Here is a 19,685-nt window from a genome sequence, read left to right on the forward strand (position 1 = left end):
CTCAAGTGTAGGCTGAACTCCTGACAAGAAGATGGGGTAAATCACCCCACCCCACCAAGAAGGGCTCCAGACAGGCATCAGGGGTGGGTACCGCCAGGCTGTTGGGGTCTCAGCAGCTGCAAAATGATGCCCAAAGTTTAAAAATGAATGCCAAGCGTTCTGCTAAAAGCCTGCTGAAAGTTCACATTCTGCAACATGAGGCACATAATGTTTTCCTTCTAAGGATAAAATTAATCTTACAAAGCAATGTGTCCTCATGAATGACACAGATATTAGGCATAAGAAACAGGCCTGTAATAAACAAGATATTTCTGGGTTCTTGCTGACAGGGTGTCATAGCAACAGCTTGAAGTTCTTGCCTAAGAGAAATATCTTCTTTAGAAATGAGGGACTTTGACATGTTTTGATAAGAGAGGTCACATGGAGGTAAAAAAAACCCCCAACCTATACGCATTAGGAAAGCTTCATATCTCTCGTATTGGAAACGAAAAAAGAACCCACCACGTAATTAAATTTATATTGTCTTATATGCTCTTCGGAGAAGAATGCTTTGTGCAAAAAGGTCAAACCATGAATTTAAATTGGGATATTATGATAAATGAAATGATCAGCATTGGTTCCAATTTTAGCAACCAAAGTGATTTCTTTTTTTAAAAAAGGATTCTAATTTAGGAACACTTCATGGCCTCCCCTCAAAGGGAAATATTATTGCCTGGATCTTCCTAGTAATGCTAGCTCTGTTGATCACTTGTTTTAAGAAGTGGTGATTTGGATCCAAAGGACACGCCCATAGAGGGCTGGCCCTTTTACCTTATGGATCAGTAGCTAGAGCCACATAGTTAACCATGAACCTCTATTGCTGGAGAAGGGAAACTCTGATCCTAAACCTCTCCTGCCTTGTGGAACATCTTCGGGAGAAGAAAGGGCTAAGGAGTAAACCCTACACAAATCCAGAGTGGAGTTCGTGAGACAGTTGGATGGCATCCTGTACACCTCCTTCCAGCAACTCCTGCAACCAAGCTGGTGCCAAACATATTGTTCTGCTTTCCTTTGGACCACATCAGTGAGGCCGGGGGGGGGGGGTCTTGTCATCTGGGCAGCCCTGGGGAGGTAACTTCAGTATTGCTGATTCAACAACACCAACACAAGAGGCAGCAGTTACAGATCTCCAGCAGTTTGATGTCACCCCATTGTCTCTCAAGACAGACAGGTGCCAACAACAATAATATTGATGGGGACTACATTTTGTTTTCAATGGATTTTCACTACTGTTGTGCTAATTACTTTCATTTCTACAGAGTCTGTGCAGGAGTGATTGATCTAAAGTTCTGTCTACATTCTGATGTGTTCTCAAAGGTCCTTTTTGTGGGGAGCTTACAGTTCCAATAGGATCCATACTGGCACAAGAAATGGCAAGTTCTAGGCAAGGGATCTCTCTCTCTCTCTCTCTCTCTCTCTCTGTGTGTGTGTGTGTGTGTGTGTTGCAGCTTTTGCACCTGGGTCAGATATGCTGAACAGCATTCCCCGCCCCTTCATAATTTGTAGCCTCGAAAGGAATTGATGGATCAGAAAAATTTAGTGACTCAAATGACCACTTTTCAGCCTTTTGCCTTTTTCAGCCTGAGGGTGACATACCCTCATAGACAAGCTTCTGGGAGCCGACTGTCAGTGATGGGCAGCGGCCAGAGGCAAAAGTGGTTGAAACAAAGGATGTGACTCTAATCCTTATATTTTATCTAGACTCCAGAGAACAATTCAGGTATGTAGAATTGTCATGGAGTTGTGACTGGAGAATAATATATTATTGCAAAAAAAAAAAAAAAAAAGGAAAAGAAAAGGAAAAAGAAAAAGAAACTTGCCAGCTAAGATAGTTCATAATCTTTCTGAGATCATAGTTCATACATTTTGTCCTGAGTTTGTTAAACATTTTAAAAAATTCTCTGCTAATGTCAATTTAGATAAAGGATATTATAGTACCCATGTTGCATTGGGTGAGACTTCGGTAAGAGATTCCTATGTAAAAAGAGAGCAACTCTCCTTTTGCTAAAGGGTAGAGGAAATAGTGGGTGACAAACATGAAGTGGTACCATTGTTTTAACTTGTTAGGGTAGGGTGTGTGGAAGGGAGCCTTATCTTTACACACACACAACCATAGTGGAAATTCCCCCCAGTGGCACAAATAGGGGCATTTTTCAGAGTGTCTAGCTTTGTGGATTGGGGGCAGGGCAACCTATTTGCAGTGGGATAGTGAAGAGAAATCCCTCATGTGCAGTCTTCCCAGTAAGCATCAACTCCATGGCTAGGCCAGTAATTAATTAAAGACAATTCATAGCTACACACTTCACACTGAGCGAACATCTCATTCGGCCTTAAGGCTGCAGTCCTATGCACACGTACATAAGGCATGCCACTTGCTGGAGAGTGGGCTGCATGAAACTACGGGGACAACAGGATTTTATATTTATTTGTGGCACAAAGAAACTAGTCAGAGACTGTGCCCCCTCCTTCTCAACCATGGACCTGCCATTAGTAAGCATGCCTGGGAACCAAAGGACACAGAGATAGGATGGCTGTCACCCATTGCCAAAAATCTCTTATCTCCTTATGCATACTTTCTAAGAGAAACACACACTGACTCCTACAGCGTTGCCCAAGACAGATATTGTCAATGTAATATGCATTTCAACCTATAAATGATATGTAAATTTGACACCGAGAAAAGCCCATGATTTGGTAACTGGATGGATAATCCCTTGAAGTTTATGATATTTACAAGGCAAGACATACACTGAAGGTTAAGCTGCTTCTTATCAAAAGTGACAGGATTCGTGAGCACTGAGACTCTGAATTCTGTGTCACTTTTTTAAAAAAGCACACATACGCATTAAAAAAACAACACCTGAGTCATATACACTGATGGAAAGGAAAAGCTCGTGCAATTACAGCTGGGGCTAGTTAGCTTTTAATAGGAAGACAAAGTCAAGGACTACATACATAACAATGCCTGTCATCATGAAAGTGTTCTGTGATATAATTCCATTGCAGAAGGTATAATTCTGGCTCAAACCATGATTCCCTGACAACCTATTTCACAGTTGCGAGTTTTCAAGGGTTTTGTAATCATGGATAATGTACAGATTTACAATAATGAGGTGTCCATGAGTAGAAGAGCAGGATTATGACCCATTATTTTCCCTCAGACACATTCATGGCATGTACCAGTATGAGCAATATCTCTGGAAGAGATAATATTTTTGGGTGAATGATGTTAAGTAAACCTGTTGATATATTAAAACCCACCTGTTAGTGATTGCTAACCCTGGAGTGTGGCTCTACAAGGCTGTGACCAGAAAACATTGCTAAGAAGAAATTTAAAGTAAATTTAGGAGCCCCTCCTTTGGTAAGACACCTGAGGAATTCCAAGGGGAGCAACGTTTCGGAGTCATGATGCTGGACTAGCAGCTCTTATGCTTTTAATGAGGTGCCTTTGGATTACCTTGTTCTCATCCCAAAATAAGTATTAATAGCAGAGTGTCACCTGCTGTCCAGGTCCATGATTCCACTGAGAAACAAAAGGGATCTTCAGCTCTGATAACATACACAGTAAAAGCAGGAAGAGGAAGAAGGGTCACTGGCCATGTGAGCTGCTGGCTACACCACTCAGCATTATTGTAAAGGAGGAAACATGTAATGATATGCACGCATGGAGCTTCTCCATGTGAGCAGGTTCTTGCCTGCATGGAGGAGTCTCATGTCTGTAAGCTACTTTTCCACAAATACCGAATGTTCAGGCCCCATAGTATCCAGTCAGTACATCAGAGCTAGGGCTGTCCTGAATTGACAAGGATCATTTCTCAGCCGTTAGAAATTACAGTGGTACCTTGGTATGCGCATGTCTTGGTTTGCAAAAGGTTTGGGTTACAAACACATCAAACCCAGAAGTGTGTGTCCCAGTTTGCAACCTTTTTTTGGATTACAACCCATGTATTTTTTTGGATTACGAACAAAAAATTTTTGGAGGCCCCATTGGCGAAAGCACACCTTGGTTAACAATCTGTTTTGGTTTACAAATGGACCTCCGGAATGGATTATGGTTGTAAACCAAGGTACCACCGTATCTGATTCAGTTACACCCACTCTGCGAATGTGACTAGTGGACACGATCTTTTCCCCACTCATATGTTCACTTAAAACAATGGAGTGTACATATTTGCACATCCCTACAATGAAATTTGAATGATCCAAGTTAGTAAGCAAAGGGGTGGGTGGGTGTACAACACCATGAAATTCCCTGACTGTCCAGCCTGGAGTTGTAAGGGTATACATGTGCATACTCAACATGAGAAAATAAGTGGGACTTGTCTATACTCCATGAAAAAATCCTTAAAGTTATTTATTTAGTATTGCTACAACAGAGGATTACTGACACAGTGATGGCAATTGCTTGTATGTTTGGGGATTATATGCAGCTGCTATTACACCACCACCACTAAGGCACCAATGGTTGCTACTATATGTTACTGGATTAGTGAAGCATTTAAAATTATTGCAAGTCTTCTGCACTGCCGCTTGATTCAAATTATGCTTTGCATTACTGCATTTCAGTAATAACCAAGTCCTAAGAATGCAATGGGATAAAATTTCAGTCATGACCAATTTGTCTCATTGCTTTCAGCTGCAATTAGTGGCAACTGGCCTTTGCAGGAATAGGAATTATATCAGTAAGCTCTGTTGAACGGTATATTAATTACAGGCAGTATCAATAAACTGCATACCAAATAGGAGAGATTATGTACTATAACAGTTAACTATGCAGATGAGGCTTCTATAAGAGCAAATATCCCAAATCTTCTTCAGCAACAAGAAAAATAGCAAAAAGTAACTTCAGTGACAGCAAAGATAGGCTTAGCATTACCTTCAAAATTCATCCTAATCTTTCAATGAATTTAAAATCCTTCTTAGTTCCAGTTTGATGGACTTTCAGGACACACTCTCATTTTTAAAAAAGAAGAAAAAAGATACCTTGGTGCTTGTCACTTGAAATGGAATTTTTGAACCATTTGTAACTGGGGATGTCTGTCTCTCAGTCGGTCTTGAAGGGATTATATTTGTAGTGGGAGGCTGATTGTGCAAAACTGAAGACAGGCAGAGTTGTACGGTCTCCTTCAGAGCCTTCAGCTGTGACTCCTGAGGGGGGAAATGTCATTCGATCTTAACAAGAGATTACAGAGGATCATATTTTACTCTGCGCTTTTTATGGTCACACTCTTTACAATTTTCAGTAACTAAAAAAAACCTGAAAGAAAGCCAATGTATGATCGAGCACACAAATGAAAATAGGAACCAGGCATGTGACACAATGGCTAAGTGTACTATTCAATTTTTTTTCCCATAGGAAAGAGGCATTTCTGTTTGGGAACTCCTAGCTTGTTTCTCACCTCAGCGATCTGTGTTTCACACACTGGAAAGAGGACAGGATGGCAGTAGATTGCCTGCCCTTGTGCTTCTTCCAGCCTTGGGTTAGCAACTTAGCTTTGGCCATAAAAAAACACAGTTTCCAGGTGGTATGAACTGGTCCAGAATGTCTTAGAAGGTGGTGGCTCTTCTGTGTTAGATTCGATAAAGCAGCTGCTAGGTGGCCACATATAATGGACGCTGTGCATTGGATTTCTGACATTATCAGGGAACACTATGTTTCTAAGGGAAATGTGAGAGGTTCCAATAATCCAATGCACTGCTAACCCTACACCTTTCCTCACTGCTGCTTGTACAACAACCCTCAGGATGTTGTGATGGTGATGTGGGAGTAAGGAGTATAAACAAGCCCCCCATGGGAAGACTCAAGCCCCTATATTCTGTCTCCCATCACAGTGTTCATTCCAACTGGACTACCAGATGGATTTTGGTTGCTGATCCATGTGAGCATTTTGTTCTGGTTTTCACCCTTTCCTTGGATATGTAGTCTGGCTCTTGCAAAACATTTGTTGTCCTCACTTGGGCACCTGGACATTTGTGCTAATTTCTGAAAAGTGTCTATGTGGGGAATATTAGGTACTGGAGAGGACATCAGCTATGTGACATGTGCACTGGATTATTGGTGCCTTCATGTGTACAATGAAAGCATTATCAACAAGACACATCCACCAGTGACTATTGGTGTGTTTGCTGCTGTTTCTGGGGATTTCATTATGGTGTTGCCTCTGCTGCTGGTGGAACAAAAAATCACCTCACAACCTAGCTAGATGAGATTGCTTTATATTTTACAACATATTCCTGTCTCAAGAAAATTTTCACACAGCACACATTTTCTCTCTGTAATGATGCTCTGTGCTATAGATCTTACAACGTCACATCTTTTGGGTCCCAGCTGTATTTGGGTATTTGAAGTTGTAAAAGTCATAATGATGCTCTTGCCCCTTACCGAGCATGTTGAGAGAGAGAAAAGAGAGATGGCTCTTCTTCATCATCTTCAATGAACAAATGCCTGTACTTAGACTGTCATACTGCAAGAACTTCCCTCCTCTCCAGGGGGAATACTCATTATGCATACAATCAAATATATGTCTACAGTTTTACAAGAATAAGATCCTACGTTGTCATATTAGACTGCAATCACTGTCTATTAATAGAGCTGAAAGATGTGCTCAGAAGAGTTCTTACTTTGTCAAGAGCTGCTTTCTCCAATTCTTCTTTTGCAATTGCTAGTTTTTGTTCCAAGTCTGTAAGCTGCTGTGCCTGTGGGAAATTTAAAAACAAATTAGCTGGTATAAATTATAACCCTATTTCGTCTAACATTTCTGTGAGGAGGGTGCGAGAGTTTTACTTTGGAAGGTAAGAAAAATAGATGAAATAAAAAACCCCATCTTGTCAATATAACAGATTCTCTGGGGAATATTACAATTGATAAATTGAAGGAGGCCTTTGGTGTGGGAACATTTTATTACAGTATCTAAATCCAGCCTCGTTCAGATGAATGTTTTGTCATTGATTTGAAGGGGAGGTGGGGAATCTCATCTCGTGTTAAAATATTTACAATCCCCATCAAAGCATAAGCATTTCATACACAGTTGGTAAATAAATACTGCATTGTATGTTTCTAAAATGCTTAGGATAGAACTACATGTTGCAAACATGTGGAAAAAGCTAAATTTTACTTCTCCTAGTGGAGGAAATCATCTTTAGGATAGGTAATGTGGAGCAGAAAAGCCAAGAGGAGTGTTTCCTTATTTTTTTCTACTCTTGTCACATCTCTAGGCAAATTGCTTCACCTCCTTACATTTCTTTCATCTCACATGCATGTTTGCATCTCCAAACATGTTGGCTCATGTAGATAGAAAACCTACCTGAGGGTGGGCATGATTAGAAGTAGGAAAAGTGCTTCCTTTTGACCCCTTCTAAGACTACTTTTCTGTATAGGGTAGTGTGAAAAAATGTGCTCCTAACTGCTCCTATTTATTTCATCCTAGATTTTTCTCGAACCACTAGATAGAAGATTTGTAGCTTAGGCACTGCTTCATTTCTTCAACCTAAGGAACCAGCTATTTTTTCAAAGGTGTTCCACTTCCTTGCTTCCTTTCTGATAGACCTCAAAGTACTAAGCTACATGCCTTGTTTCACTTCTTCTTCTTCTTCTTCTTCTTCTTCTTCTTCTTCTTCTTCTTCTTCGTTATACTTACCCTCTGAGAATGACATACTGCTGCTATTTGAGCTGGCCAATTGTTTTAGAATAGACTTCTGGAGACTTGTTCTCCATAGAAGGATTCATTATGGCAAAGCAGACTAGCACTGTACCAGTGCAGCCATCTACAGGGAGCTCAACAACCCCTTGGTATTTGAAATAATGGACAAGGCGGTTGAGGATGGATGGCAGCTAATGGATTGAGGTTGAATCCTGACAAGACAGAAGTTATGTTCTTGGGGGACAGGGGGCAGGCTGGTGTGGAGGACTCCCTGGTCCTGAATGGGGTAAATGTGCCCCTGAAGAACCAGGTGCACAGCCTGGGAGTCATTTTGGACTCACAGCTGTCCATGGAGGCGCAGGTCAATTTTGTATCCAAGGCAGCTGTCTACCAGCTCCATCTGGTATGCAGGCTGAGACCCTACCTGCCAACGGACTGTCTCACCAGAGTGGTGCATGCTCTAGTTATCTCCTGCTTGGACTACTGCAATGCGCTCTACGTGGGGCTACCTTAGAAGGTGACCCGGAAACTACAACTAATCCAGAATGCGGCAGCTAGACTGGTGACTGGGGGCGGCTGCCGAGACCATATAACACCAGTCCTGAAAGACCTACATTGGCTCCCAGTACATTTCCAAGCACAATTCAGTGTTGGTGTTGACCTTTAAAGCCCTAAATGGCCTCGGCCCAGTATACCTGAAGGAATGTCTCCACCCCAATCATTCTGCCCGGACACTGAGGTTCAGCACCGAGGGCCTTCTGATGGTTCCCTCACTGTGGGAAGCCAAGTTACAGGGAACCAGGCAGAAGGCCTTTTCGGTAGTGACGCCTGCCCTGTGGAACTCCCTCCCATCAGATGTAAAAGAGATAAACAACTACCTGACATTTAGAAGACATCTGAAGGCAGCCCTGTTCAGGGAAGTTTTTAATGCATGTCATTTTAATGTATTTTTAATCTTTATTGGAAGCCACCCAGAGTGCTGAAGAGACAGCCTAATGGGTGGGGTACAAATGATATATTATTATTATTATTATTATTATTATTATTATTATTATTATTATTCTACAATGGAATATGTCAGAAATTAGGAATGGTGTGGGAGGTGGGCTTGTGACAATGAGTGTCACAGCACCACCCAAATGGACACAAATATGCTCATTCCCCATATTGGAGTGAGTAGAATCAGTGCTGCTTGCTGGGGCCAGGAATAATTATTCTTAAAATAGAAACCACGTCTTACAATGAAACTAGCAAAATTATTAGTAGTATAATTGTTCTATTTGTAAATTTAAATGGCTTTGTGGAGACATCCAGTGTTTATATAGGGAAAGGGAGAAAGGATACTGGACCAGATGGTTATCTCTGCTGTAATACATTTTTATGAGGCATTTAACTTTTTTTTTCTTTTTGCACATGAATTGCCCTGCAAGGTTTTAACTCATAAGTCATAAAGGACATCACATTTAGGGCTCTTGGCTAAATATTTCCAAACAGGCAATTGCTAGAGCTTACTGCTAATTTTTCCCAAAGATGCCACCATCCAGATGTCTGACTTTCATATTTCCTTTACAGAACTACAGGAAGAGACACTTTCACCCTCTCAATCATTAATGTGTGGCATTGGCAGGCTGGTAGTTGGCATGAAATGCAAAATAAAAAATTAAAAAATGGCATGCACTGAATTAAGATATGATGCTAAATATATTAAATAGACTCTGAGCAAAAGCAATGTCAAAGTGAATGGGAATTCTTCCACCAATATGAAAAGTAAATTAGGAAGGTTTAGTGAAAAGTTAGATATTTTAGAATCATAGAATTGTAGAGTTGGAAGGGACTACGTTGGTAATCTAGTCCAACCTCCTGTAATGCAGGAATCTCTTGCCCAATGTTGGGTTCAAACCCATGACCCTGAGATTAACAGACTCATACTCTACCAACTAAGCTATAAATCCCAGTGAACTGAATGCAGGATTTCAGTCCACACAAAGACTTGGATAGTCAACTTAACTGTGGAGACTCAAGTCCAAATATCTAATCAACCCCTCTCAGTGGGTGCTCCTGAATCAAGCTAAGTATGTGCAAGTATGTTTTTTGTAGGAGTACCCATAGTGCGATAATTCATCCACATTTATTACAGTGGGTTACAGATGAAGTTCAGGAGAGAATAGCCTTTGCTGAGAAGAAGAGAGGGGAGAAATATTGTGCTATTTATTCCCCCTCCTCCCAAATAACACCAGGGGTTTTGTGTGCTCCAGAACAAGAACAGAAGAGTTTTCAGCCTTCAAAGAGGAGAGCCCACCTAAGCTGAAATTGACAAAGAAATCATCCTGGCATGCTAGAATGAACACCATGAACAGCATGGAAAAGTTCAGAAATGACCCATGCCAGTTCCTGCACATCATCAGCTCACCTTTGTAAAGCAATGTCCTAATGGCTTAGAGTTAGGAAAGATCTGATGGACTTTCTAGTTCAACCTCGGCATCAAAACAACCTAAAACCCTCTGATGGATGCCATTCTTTTCTTGAAAATCCATCAGTGAGGGAAATTCCAGAATTCCTTAGCTATGAAAGGTTGCTCTAGGGTACAGTGAAGCTACGTAAACCAAATCCATCTCCCTGTAATTTAAATCCAGTTTAATCATCTCTAATTTTGGGAATGAAAAAGCAGCACCTGGAAGAATTTGACACCAAAAATATTTTCTTGCCATGGCTGCCATTTGCAGTCCTTCCAAGATAGAAAATAATGAGCCCAATAACATATAAACATTCTTATTCATATCAGTAAATCCATTAGTGGTTTAGCCAGAACAGTCTTTTAAACAAAATATATATGCATAGCCCTACCTATCATTTAATCCCATTTCATGAGAAAGAGAGAGGGAGAGAGAATGTGTGTGTGTGTGTGTGTGCGCGCATGCGCATGCATGTATGCACAAGCGTGTACATGCATTTTGGTTCAACTGATTGACTTTAATGTCTGAATCTCTTTCACAAATCCTTTTTTCATTCACAGGCCATTGAATCAATAAGCTGGAAGTATCAATCCTCGGCTGATCGCCGAAGAATTGATGCTTTTGAATTATGGTGCTGGAGGAGACTCTTGAGAGTCCCATGGACTGCAAGAAGATCAAACGTATCCATTCTTAAGGAAATCAGCCCTGAGTGCTCACTGGAAGGACAGATCGTGAAGCTGAGGCTCCAGTACTTTGGCCACCTCATGAGAAGAGAAGACTCCATGGAAAAGACCCTGAGGCTGGGAAAGATGGAGGGCACAAGGAGAAGGGGACGACAGAGGACGAGATGGTTGGACAGTGTTCTCGAAGCTACAAACATGAGTCTGACCAAACTGCAGGAGGTAGTGGAAGACAGGAGTGCCTGGCGTGCTCTGGTCCATGGGGTCACGAAGAGTCGGACACGACTAAACGACTAAACAAAACAAACAAACAATCCTCCTGCCACATAACTTGTATAACAAACCTGCAGTAGAAAGCTGTTTGTTCAACAGATTGATTGGTCATTTGGAAGTCAATCATGCTTAAAACCTCTACCTTTTTATTGTTAGATTATTCCTAAATTCCTTTTCAAAATTGTTAAGGGGAAAAAATGTTCATAGGTTTCCATTTTGATAAATTATGATACAAATTTGGACTTTGCATTAAAGATGATGAAACATCTATCACTGTAGCAGATGAAGATTAGCCATTAGACCCAAGACAAAACCTGCACTCTCCCCACCAGTACTTCTCACCCTATCCTATCTCACAGGGTTGCTGCAATGATACAATTGGAATGCGGCTAGCCCTGTGCTGCCCTGAGAACATTGGAAGAAATGTGGGGTTCAAAAAGGGATAAAATCAGTTGTGGTGTTCAGCCTTCTAAAATGAATTCTCAAGCGCATATGCTGGCTACGGTTAGCATCCAAAAAATGGCGAGTAGAAGGCTGGGGGCCTTTTACAGCTCCCACCCTGGGCCTTTGTGTCCCCAAAATACTTGAAGGACTCTCCAGAACAATCTGTGCTGTGGTTCAGGGGCTGCTATTGGAAAGAAAATCAGTGGAACTGGTGACAGTCTGGTGCTTTGTGCTTGCTTCAGAAGGTAGGTTATAGCCCTCCAGGTTGAGGTGGGGAGATCATTATACTTAGGAAATGTAACTGGGAAATGAGGGAGAAACAATCTTGGGTAGTCATTATGAGAGGCATAATGAAAGTTAAGAAGTAATAGTAAAGTAGTTTATCACTTCAGTACTGGGAACAAAGGCACAACATCAGAAGTGAACTTTAACAGGTTAATGTTGGTTTTTTCAAGTGCCAGTTATGAAAGTCTTAGCAATTGTTTCTCTGTACTGCAGTAGTTTCCAGACTTGCTTCATTTAAGCAACCCTTTTGATATTATATAATCTACCAAGGAATCCCCACACATTTCCCACAAATTCCCAGCACTTTGCAGAGGACTCTGTCCAGGGAACGCAATAGACTTCACATTTCTTCAAGACAACAGACAGACCTGTTAGGTTTCATCGTTGCACGCAAACAAAAATCCACCGTATGTATATCTGACAAACAAATATGAACGTAACATCTTACAAACACAGAACATAAAATGTGATATAGCATGTAAATGATGTGCATTATATCTAAGGCTACCTACTTATGCAATATATAATGTAGAACAGAAACAGAATGAATACATATTGTTTTTCACATGGTACACATGAAATTCTAATAGGATTAAAGTTCCATTAATGAAATCCGAACTCTACATCAGCTCCTGTGAACCACAGCTGAAAAAAGCCAATGTTCCTCAAAGTTGTCTTAATGAGAATTCACATTTAAGAAAACTTAATATCTAATAAACATTCCAAGCATAGCTACTCTTGAATACTATTGATCTAATGGAAAATTTCAAATATTGTCCTGATCAGTAGAGTGGATCCTAAGGAAAGGGCTCTTAATTACAGTGCAAGATCCTTGCTTAAGAAAAGAGAATTAAAATTCATCAGTGTGCTACTGCTAACACAAGGTATTGTGCAGTCACAAGGTCATGCACAATTTATAAATATAGTGTTTGCATTAAGTCCATATTGCACTAAGTTTTCAGGAAGTTCCTCCATTAGTTTGTTGAACAGGACTGTCACCAGAATTTATGCCAGCCCTAATATTTCTAGAGTAATTTAAAAACATCCTTGGAAGTCTCTTCTGCCCCACCACAGTGAAATGTTTATTTTATTTTAATATTCCCTGCTTCCTAGAGATCACAGTGTATTCCAAGTGGCCTTTCATAGTTAAATTGGATGCTATGTTACCAAATGAAACTTTTTTCAGTATGTTGCACATAGTTTATATCAGAAGCAATTATATATTAAAAGGATCTTGAATTAATTAATTTCATTGAAATATGAAAAGAAAATGAGACAATATGTAAACACTGAGTATAAGAGGGCCTTCCTAAAAGAACGCTCAGTAATTGTAATAATTATCCTTTCATATGCATATCCTATTTAGTTTCAGAATCCTTCATTTTGTGAACTGCAATTGTATACTTGAGAACAATTCATTGTTTCTAATTAAATCCTTTTCTTTCGTTTTTCCTCTTTAAAAAACCTGATCTACTCTCAGGTTACTTTCGGGTATACATGTTTAACGTTTCACTGAAAAATTAAAGACAGATAATAATTGTTTTGCCCAATTATACTGAAGAGTTAAATCCTGGTGACCTTAGAAATAATTATCCATTAAAAGTTTTGGAAATGACAGATGAGACGAAAAATAATGAGCAGTTTACAACTGAAGAAGTTGCCGGCAGAGACTACTGTAGTTCCCTTTTATCCCATTCTAGCTAAGACCTCTTCAGGTGTTCAGTCTGAATGCATGAAGGAGCGAGGGAAACATGCTTTGTGGGCCCCACCTCTTCAATGATTCTGCATGCGCCAGGCACATTCCATGGCCAATGAATGATTGACTTGAGCCTTACTCACACATACGGCTTCCAACAAGGGGACAGGAACCCTGGTCAATCACATATGATTCCTCAGCTCGATTTAGCAGCCAGGACTGCATATGTGTAGCCCTGTCAAGTAAGGTGGAATTGAATGAATGAGCTGTCCAGGAGAGGGAAAGGGCTGAAATTAAGTCCCCACTCCCCTTCTAGTTCAGTGAATCGGTGTACTTTCCAGTTTCTCTTACATGGTGACCCGAGCCAGCCCACCATGTTTTGCTACAAGAGGACAAACAGAAAAAGGCTGCCCCCTCCTTATCTTCCCCTGCTGTGTGTCTGCTGGGGACAGTGAGCAGGTGAGCAGCAGGGTAGGGAGAAGAAGCAATGCTGATGGCCGACAAGAGCAGGACATGCTCCATGGAGGCCTGATCTGCTGCCTTTCCCAGCTATCTGGAGCTCACTGCCCTGAGGCAACTGCCTACTTCGCCTCATGGGTGGGCTGGCCCGAGAGCAACATATGTAAATGTAGCCACAGCTTCTGCAGGCATAGATGGTAGCATCACAGTCATGATGTTTAACATTTGATTCACTTGTGGCAGTATTTGCCTACATGGAGAGAATTTTCATTTTGAGGGAAAACATGTACATAGTCACTTGATGTCTGTAGTGTGTTTATTATAATTGTGATGACATTCTTCAGGAAAAAGCCTGGCCAGATTTATAGCTGGATTTATCAATTTCATCTTTATTATGACTGGGGGTTTTTTTGTTTACTATTCATTAAGTAGGCAGATCCTCGTCATTCTTTTACTCCTGTTATTAATGACGTGTAAATTTATGCTGTAAACCATCCTGTGATCTTCAGATGAAGGACAGTATATAAATTTAATAATAAGAATAAGGTCCTAAGTAGATATGTGCCACTGGAATGCTTGCAGATCTTAACACCGCCCACACACAAAATATGGATGTAATTCTAATTTGGGCACAAATTCTTACAGACATGCAGCCCTGCATATGTTGCCTGCCTTGTATGCTCTCTCTACACACCCATGCGTATCTCATGTACACAAGAGTTCACCATAGAATTGCAACTACTCTACTCATCACAGACACCTCTGGAGCAGAAAAACTTTCATAACTATCTTTAGAATTAGAGGTTTCAGAATCCAAACAGATGTTTCTGGAATGGGAAACAATAATTTATCAGAACACTGGTGGAATTTTTTAAAATAACCTTCAGAACTCACTCTGTGTTTTTGACAAACCACTTCCCAACCAATTTTCTTTGAGCATACACTCATTTCAGACTGAAAATAAAAGTGTTTCTCTACATGCCCTAGAGTGTAGGGATCTGGACCAGAGATCTGCAAGACAGTAATAAATATGACGTTATGTTATTTTTCAATTTTAGCTTTCAGAGTTAAATAGTCAAAACACGGATAAGCAATGCAATTTAAACATTGCTTATTCCTGCATAGACATGCATATGATTGCACTGTAAGTGACTTTATTTCTGTTACTGTTTATATATCTAGATCTCTCTTTAAGCATAATTGTCTTTGTACTGCAGCTGTACATTCTATCTTTTCCCAAATTAAAAAATGAATCAACAGTGTGCACTGTTAACTTGTTCTCTCCGTATTAAAAGTAGCTAATTACATATCCTAGCATATCCTAGCAAAACTGATATTCCAGGGAGAATAGAAGCTATAAACACATTTCAGCAACAAAAAGATTCCTTCACTATTAAAATGTAAAGTACTGTTATCTCCTCAAATTGAAATCCCTATAAAATGCATTTTTATAGTGCCATCAATCTGTCAACAGCTTGCTCTGTGTAAGTAAACTTCAGTTTAATCAACAACACTCATGGCAAGACACAAATGCCATGATGACTTCAGTTTCTCCTATGCTTGGGGCCTCAAATACTCTCAAACGTTGCAAATGTCAGACTCCTTTCAGTATGTCAGTGCTAGTCAGCCCAGTTTCATACACCTTGTGATCTCCCCTGAGCTGAATGCAGCCAGGTATTGAAGCCTCACAAGGTCTTCTTGACTGAAGAGTGAAGTAATAGTGCTTTAAATAATAATAATAAAAATCTGTCCTCCCCACCTCACCAAGACAACTTAGAGACTGGCTGGTGACACAGTAGATAGGTATATTATCAGAAGGACTACAAAGTGATGCCAATATGGGTTCCATAATGGTTTCACCTCTATGGACTCTGGTCCATGGAATCCAGGTTCCCAAACTTTGTGTGACATCATCCTTTATTGCTAGAGATGCTCAGAATTCCCCTTGCTACTAGGCTTAATCTAAAGTAGCATTCAGTTTTGTTTTTATTGTGTTTCCCCCCCTGCTTTATGTTCAGTGCCTGTCTGAAACAACCAATCCCAAGATTGTTCCCCAAATTTTTGCTCATCTTATCTGAACCTGCTCTTCAAAGCGCAAAACTGAGATAAAATAGAGGAGAGCATTTGTGGCTCTTGCAGGGGCTCCTAGAGTAATATCAGAAACAAATTAAAATTATTGTTTGCTTCTCCCATCTCCTTCTGCTGTCTGCCCTATTATTAACATTTAAATTGTAAGCTCTGCAGGACACAGATTTATTTTGTAACTGATATGTATATTTAAGCTGTCATGTATATTAAAGGTGCTGTGTAAATAAAAAACAATAGAAATACATTCTAAATATGACATCCTTAGTGCAAAAGGTTACTGACTGTAGTTCAGGAAGAGTATGTATGATATAACTACGTGAGATCTTGTCTAAGAAGAAAGGTTAGTTACAAAATTTAAAAGACATAAAACATAATAATTTCACTCACTGCATGTGCATACATACATACATACATAAGAAAAAACTAGATATGTTTGTGAACAAGACAGCAAAATAAATGGGGTTGTTATGTCAGTTCACTACACTAACATTACTTAAAGAATTTATAGCAGCTTCTGGATATGAAGAAGTAAATATTTTCCCCTTGTGAAAGAAATTTCACAGTGGTGACTTTGTTAAAGATGAGAAATAGATATAGAAACTCCCAGCTAAATTCAATATGTTATCTTAATAACAAGAGACGTAAGCCTGGAGACAAGAATCTGAAAGATATTATATTTTTATTACTGAACTGCTGTTAGCATATTGTTTGCAAGAATAAGTACTGAAACCTGTTTTATTCTGGATGGGCACACTAAGGATTTCATAACTAGCAGTGGCTTGCTTTTTTTTTTTTTGCAAAAAATACCCCACTCCAACAGCCCTACCCTTATCAGCAAGACTCTTTACCAAACCATTCTCTTCATCAAGAATGTTTTGTCTAGGAGAAAAGAACCTATTGCCTTAGAATTTCATAAGCTGAAATTAACAATCAGTCAAGAAAAACTGGATTTTTTTTCATTTCCCCCAAGGTTGTATTGAAATGTTCATTTCTTCAAAAATGGAAAAGTATGTAAGAGTGATGCTTGAAACTCAAGATAAAACATGCTAATGTACACTGGGCCTTTAATGTAACTTCTAAGCACCAAAGTCAATTACATTTTATGTCTTCATTCATATATACCACCTCTTCAGTAAAATTAGGGTGTCTCCTTACCTACTGCTGTTAGGGGTTTCATGAAATAGCAGTTCTCAGTGTCTACTAATAGCCCAAACCCAGGTGTGTTGCTTTGTATATATATTACAGTGATCTTATGCAAAGGAAGGTACAGCTCATTTACCATAAAATAGGAAAACCAACCTTAGAAGGTGAGGCTTTGGCCAGCCACATATGACCAGGTAGGTGAAATTTATGATGTTTAAAAGGGCAGTTTCCCATTGCATTAGGTTTCTCTAATGATGCACATAAGGAAATATCACCTGCAAATATTGTGGTTGGGTCTGAGGCAATTGCAAGCACAGCAAGATGCCAAGAAGACTACTAGAGCAACAACAAGAGAAGATTTGGGAGTAGGAAAAGAAGCTTGAAGGACATTCTGGGGATATATGGGCCACAAGGTAAGTTGCTCTACTGCAACCTGAAGAATACCTTCCAATTCATCACTGCTTCAGGAGACAACACAGAACTTAGGTTGCCCCCATTTGCCTATCCAATCTCTTACGAGCGCTGCAGCATACCTGAAATCTTACTCAATATGACAGGCAATTCACTGCTGCTATGCATTTCAATAAATGGCAGTTTTGAAGATGCAGTGAGAATCTCTGTGTCTCATGTCCCACCACCTTTGTGTCAGGAACAGACTGGAGCCAGAAGCGTATGTGACTTTCTGCTTGGAGAATGATCCCACTGCCAGTCCCAGCATGGCTGCTGGTTGGCAGATCTTGATAAATACTCTGACACCAACTCCCTAAATGATGTCCCACTACAGGAACCTACAGATCTGAGGGATTCAATGTGCCCTGGCTCATCACAGAGCCTATCCCTTCTACGCTCATTGCCAAAACCCCAGGAGCAAATGGCAAATGTGATGGCAACTCTAAGCAGGTGGCCAGGCCAAGAGGTGCAGTGCGTACCTGGTAGTATGAACCCAGAATGAGCCTCATTCTAGAGGGGAGGAAGTCTCTATGCATCACCTGGATCAGGCACCTGCTAATGTTGTGGTTCGAGGACCCGATCCCCGCACAGTGGAATGAAACACAAGGACACGTGATATAAGGTTAATGGGCAAGAAAAGGCCACAGCTTTATTGATTACAGCAAGTGAAAAGGTATTGGCTTAGGCAGAGGCTTGACAACCATATGTCAGGAGTGCTCTGATGGTGTTTCCTGCTTGGCAGGGGGTTGGACTCGATGGCCCTTGTGGTCTCTTCCTATCTATGATTCTATGATTCTAGGCATTGGATTACGTCAGCTGATTCTACCCACTCGGAGAGGGGTGAGTCTAAAACAGGGGGGTTTATTCACCAGTAGGTGGAGCCTGTTGATGCTAATCCAACTATAAGCTCTCCCCTGATGTCACCAAGGGTCGTGCCATGGCCTCCCGCCACGCAGGCATCAGACAGAATACACGACCGCCGGATTCCTTTAATGGAATACCCAAAAATTGAAGGCGTAGGCGATGGCCACACCTAGCCCTTCGACACCACAACACATTATTCCAATGCCTAACCTACCCACCAATACCACGAAAGTTGTGACAATCGCTACGAGGTAGGCGAAAAAACCAAAAGGCCTAATGCCAAATGGAAAAATTCCTACCAGGCCCCCCGGACAACCAGGGCGACCAACCTAAGCTCCATAGCAAGGCCAAAAGAAAACTGAAACCCTGCTCTAAGGGAGTGGAGGGTGGGTGACTCGCGACAGGACAATGAAAAGTGAGGCCGGGAGGCTGGTGCCACAACAATTTAGGCTGCTGTACACGCCCCCTTGAAGGCACCTGGCTGGGTGCCTAGCTGTGGGCGTGGCGCCAGCCAGGTGAGTGGAAGGCAGGGGGCAAACGCCCCCTGCTTGAGGCGGAGTCCGGCTCCCGGCCACAACCACTCCCCTCTCTTGCAGAGAGAAGAGTCTTTCTAGGAAGGGCTGGGAGCAGGTGTAAAACTGGTTGGGTTTGTAAGAAGCTGTTTCTGGCACAGCATCACATTCTGGTCCGTTCCTGTTGTCCTGTGACTCCGTTGATGGACAGCTCTTCTGCTACTCAACCCACCATGCTAGAGACCTTGACTTTGTCCTAATTCCTTGGTCTTAATGGTGAAGTTAGGAATACAAGCCCACAGCAGTGGTAGCAGAAATGCCACAAGAAGTTGCAGCTTTGCTGGCCTAACCACTTGATGCTTATTGAGAAATATGAATGTGTTGGTTTTTGTATTGATTTCTCTATGATACTGTGTACACACACACACACACAAGTCTAAGGAAACAGAAATGAGTATATGTCTCTGTGCGTCTGAAACACATTTTAAGCACACCCCTTCCCTCAAATAAATTCTAGGCACTGTAGTTTACCCCTCACAGAGTTACAATTCCCAGCAGCCCTTAACAAAGAGTGTGGTGTTGATAATGCCAAAGTTGCAGGTTTGATCCCCGTATGGATATTGCCGCATTGCAGAGGGTTGAACAATATAATCCTCAAG

General features: G+C 40.9%; 1 protein-coding gene across 3 annotated transcripts in view; it reads right to left on the reverse strand.

Moving 5' to 3' along the window:
- Window positions 1-19,685, reverse strand: part of LUZP2 (leucine zipper protein 2) — a 320,397-nt gene that overhangs the window by 48,160 nt on the left and 252,552 nt on the right. For 2 of the 3 annotated variants that reach the window (XM_083436053.1, XM_083436052.1), the window contains exons 9-11: window positions 14,864-14,980; window positions 6,661-6,735; window positions 5,023-5,187 (exon numbers count right to left, since the gene is read on the reverse strand). In XM_083436053.1, coding sequence (XP_083292179.1) covers window positions 5,023-5,187; window positions 6,661-6,735; window positions 14,864-14,980 — 357 coding nt within the window. The remainder of the gene's footprint in view (window positions 1-5,022; window positions 5,188-6,660; window positions 6,736-14,863; window positions 14,981-19,685) is intronic. The other variant, XM_083436054.1, reaches the window with a different exon arrangement.

This window comes from Podarcis tiliguerta (genome assembly GCF_965153285.1).
Source record: "Podarcis tiliguerta genome assembly, chromosome: 1".
Taxonomy (NCBI): Eukaryota; Metazoa; Chordata; class Lepidosauria; order Squamata; family Lacertidae; genus Podarcis; species Podarcis tiliguerta.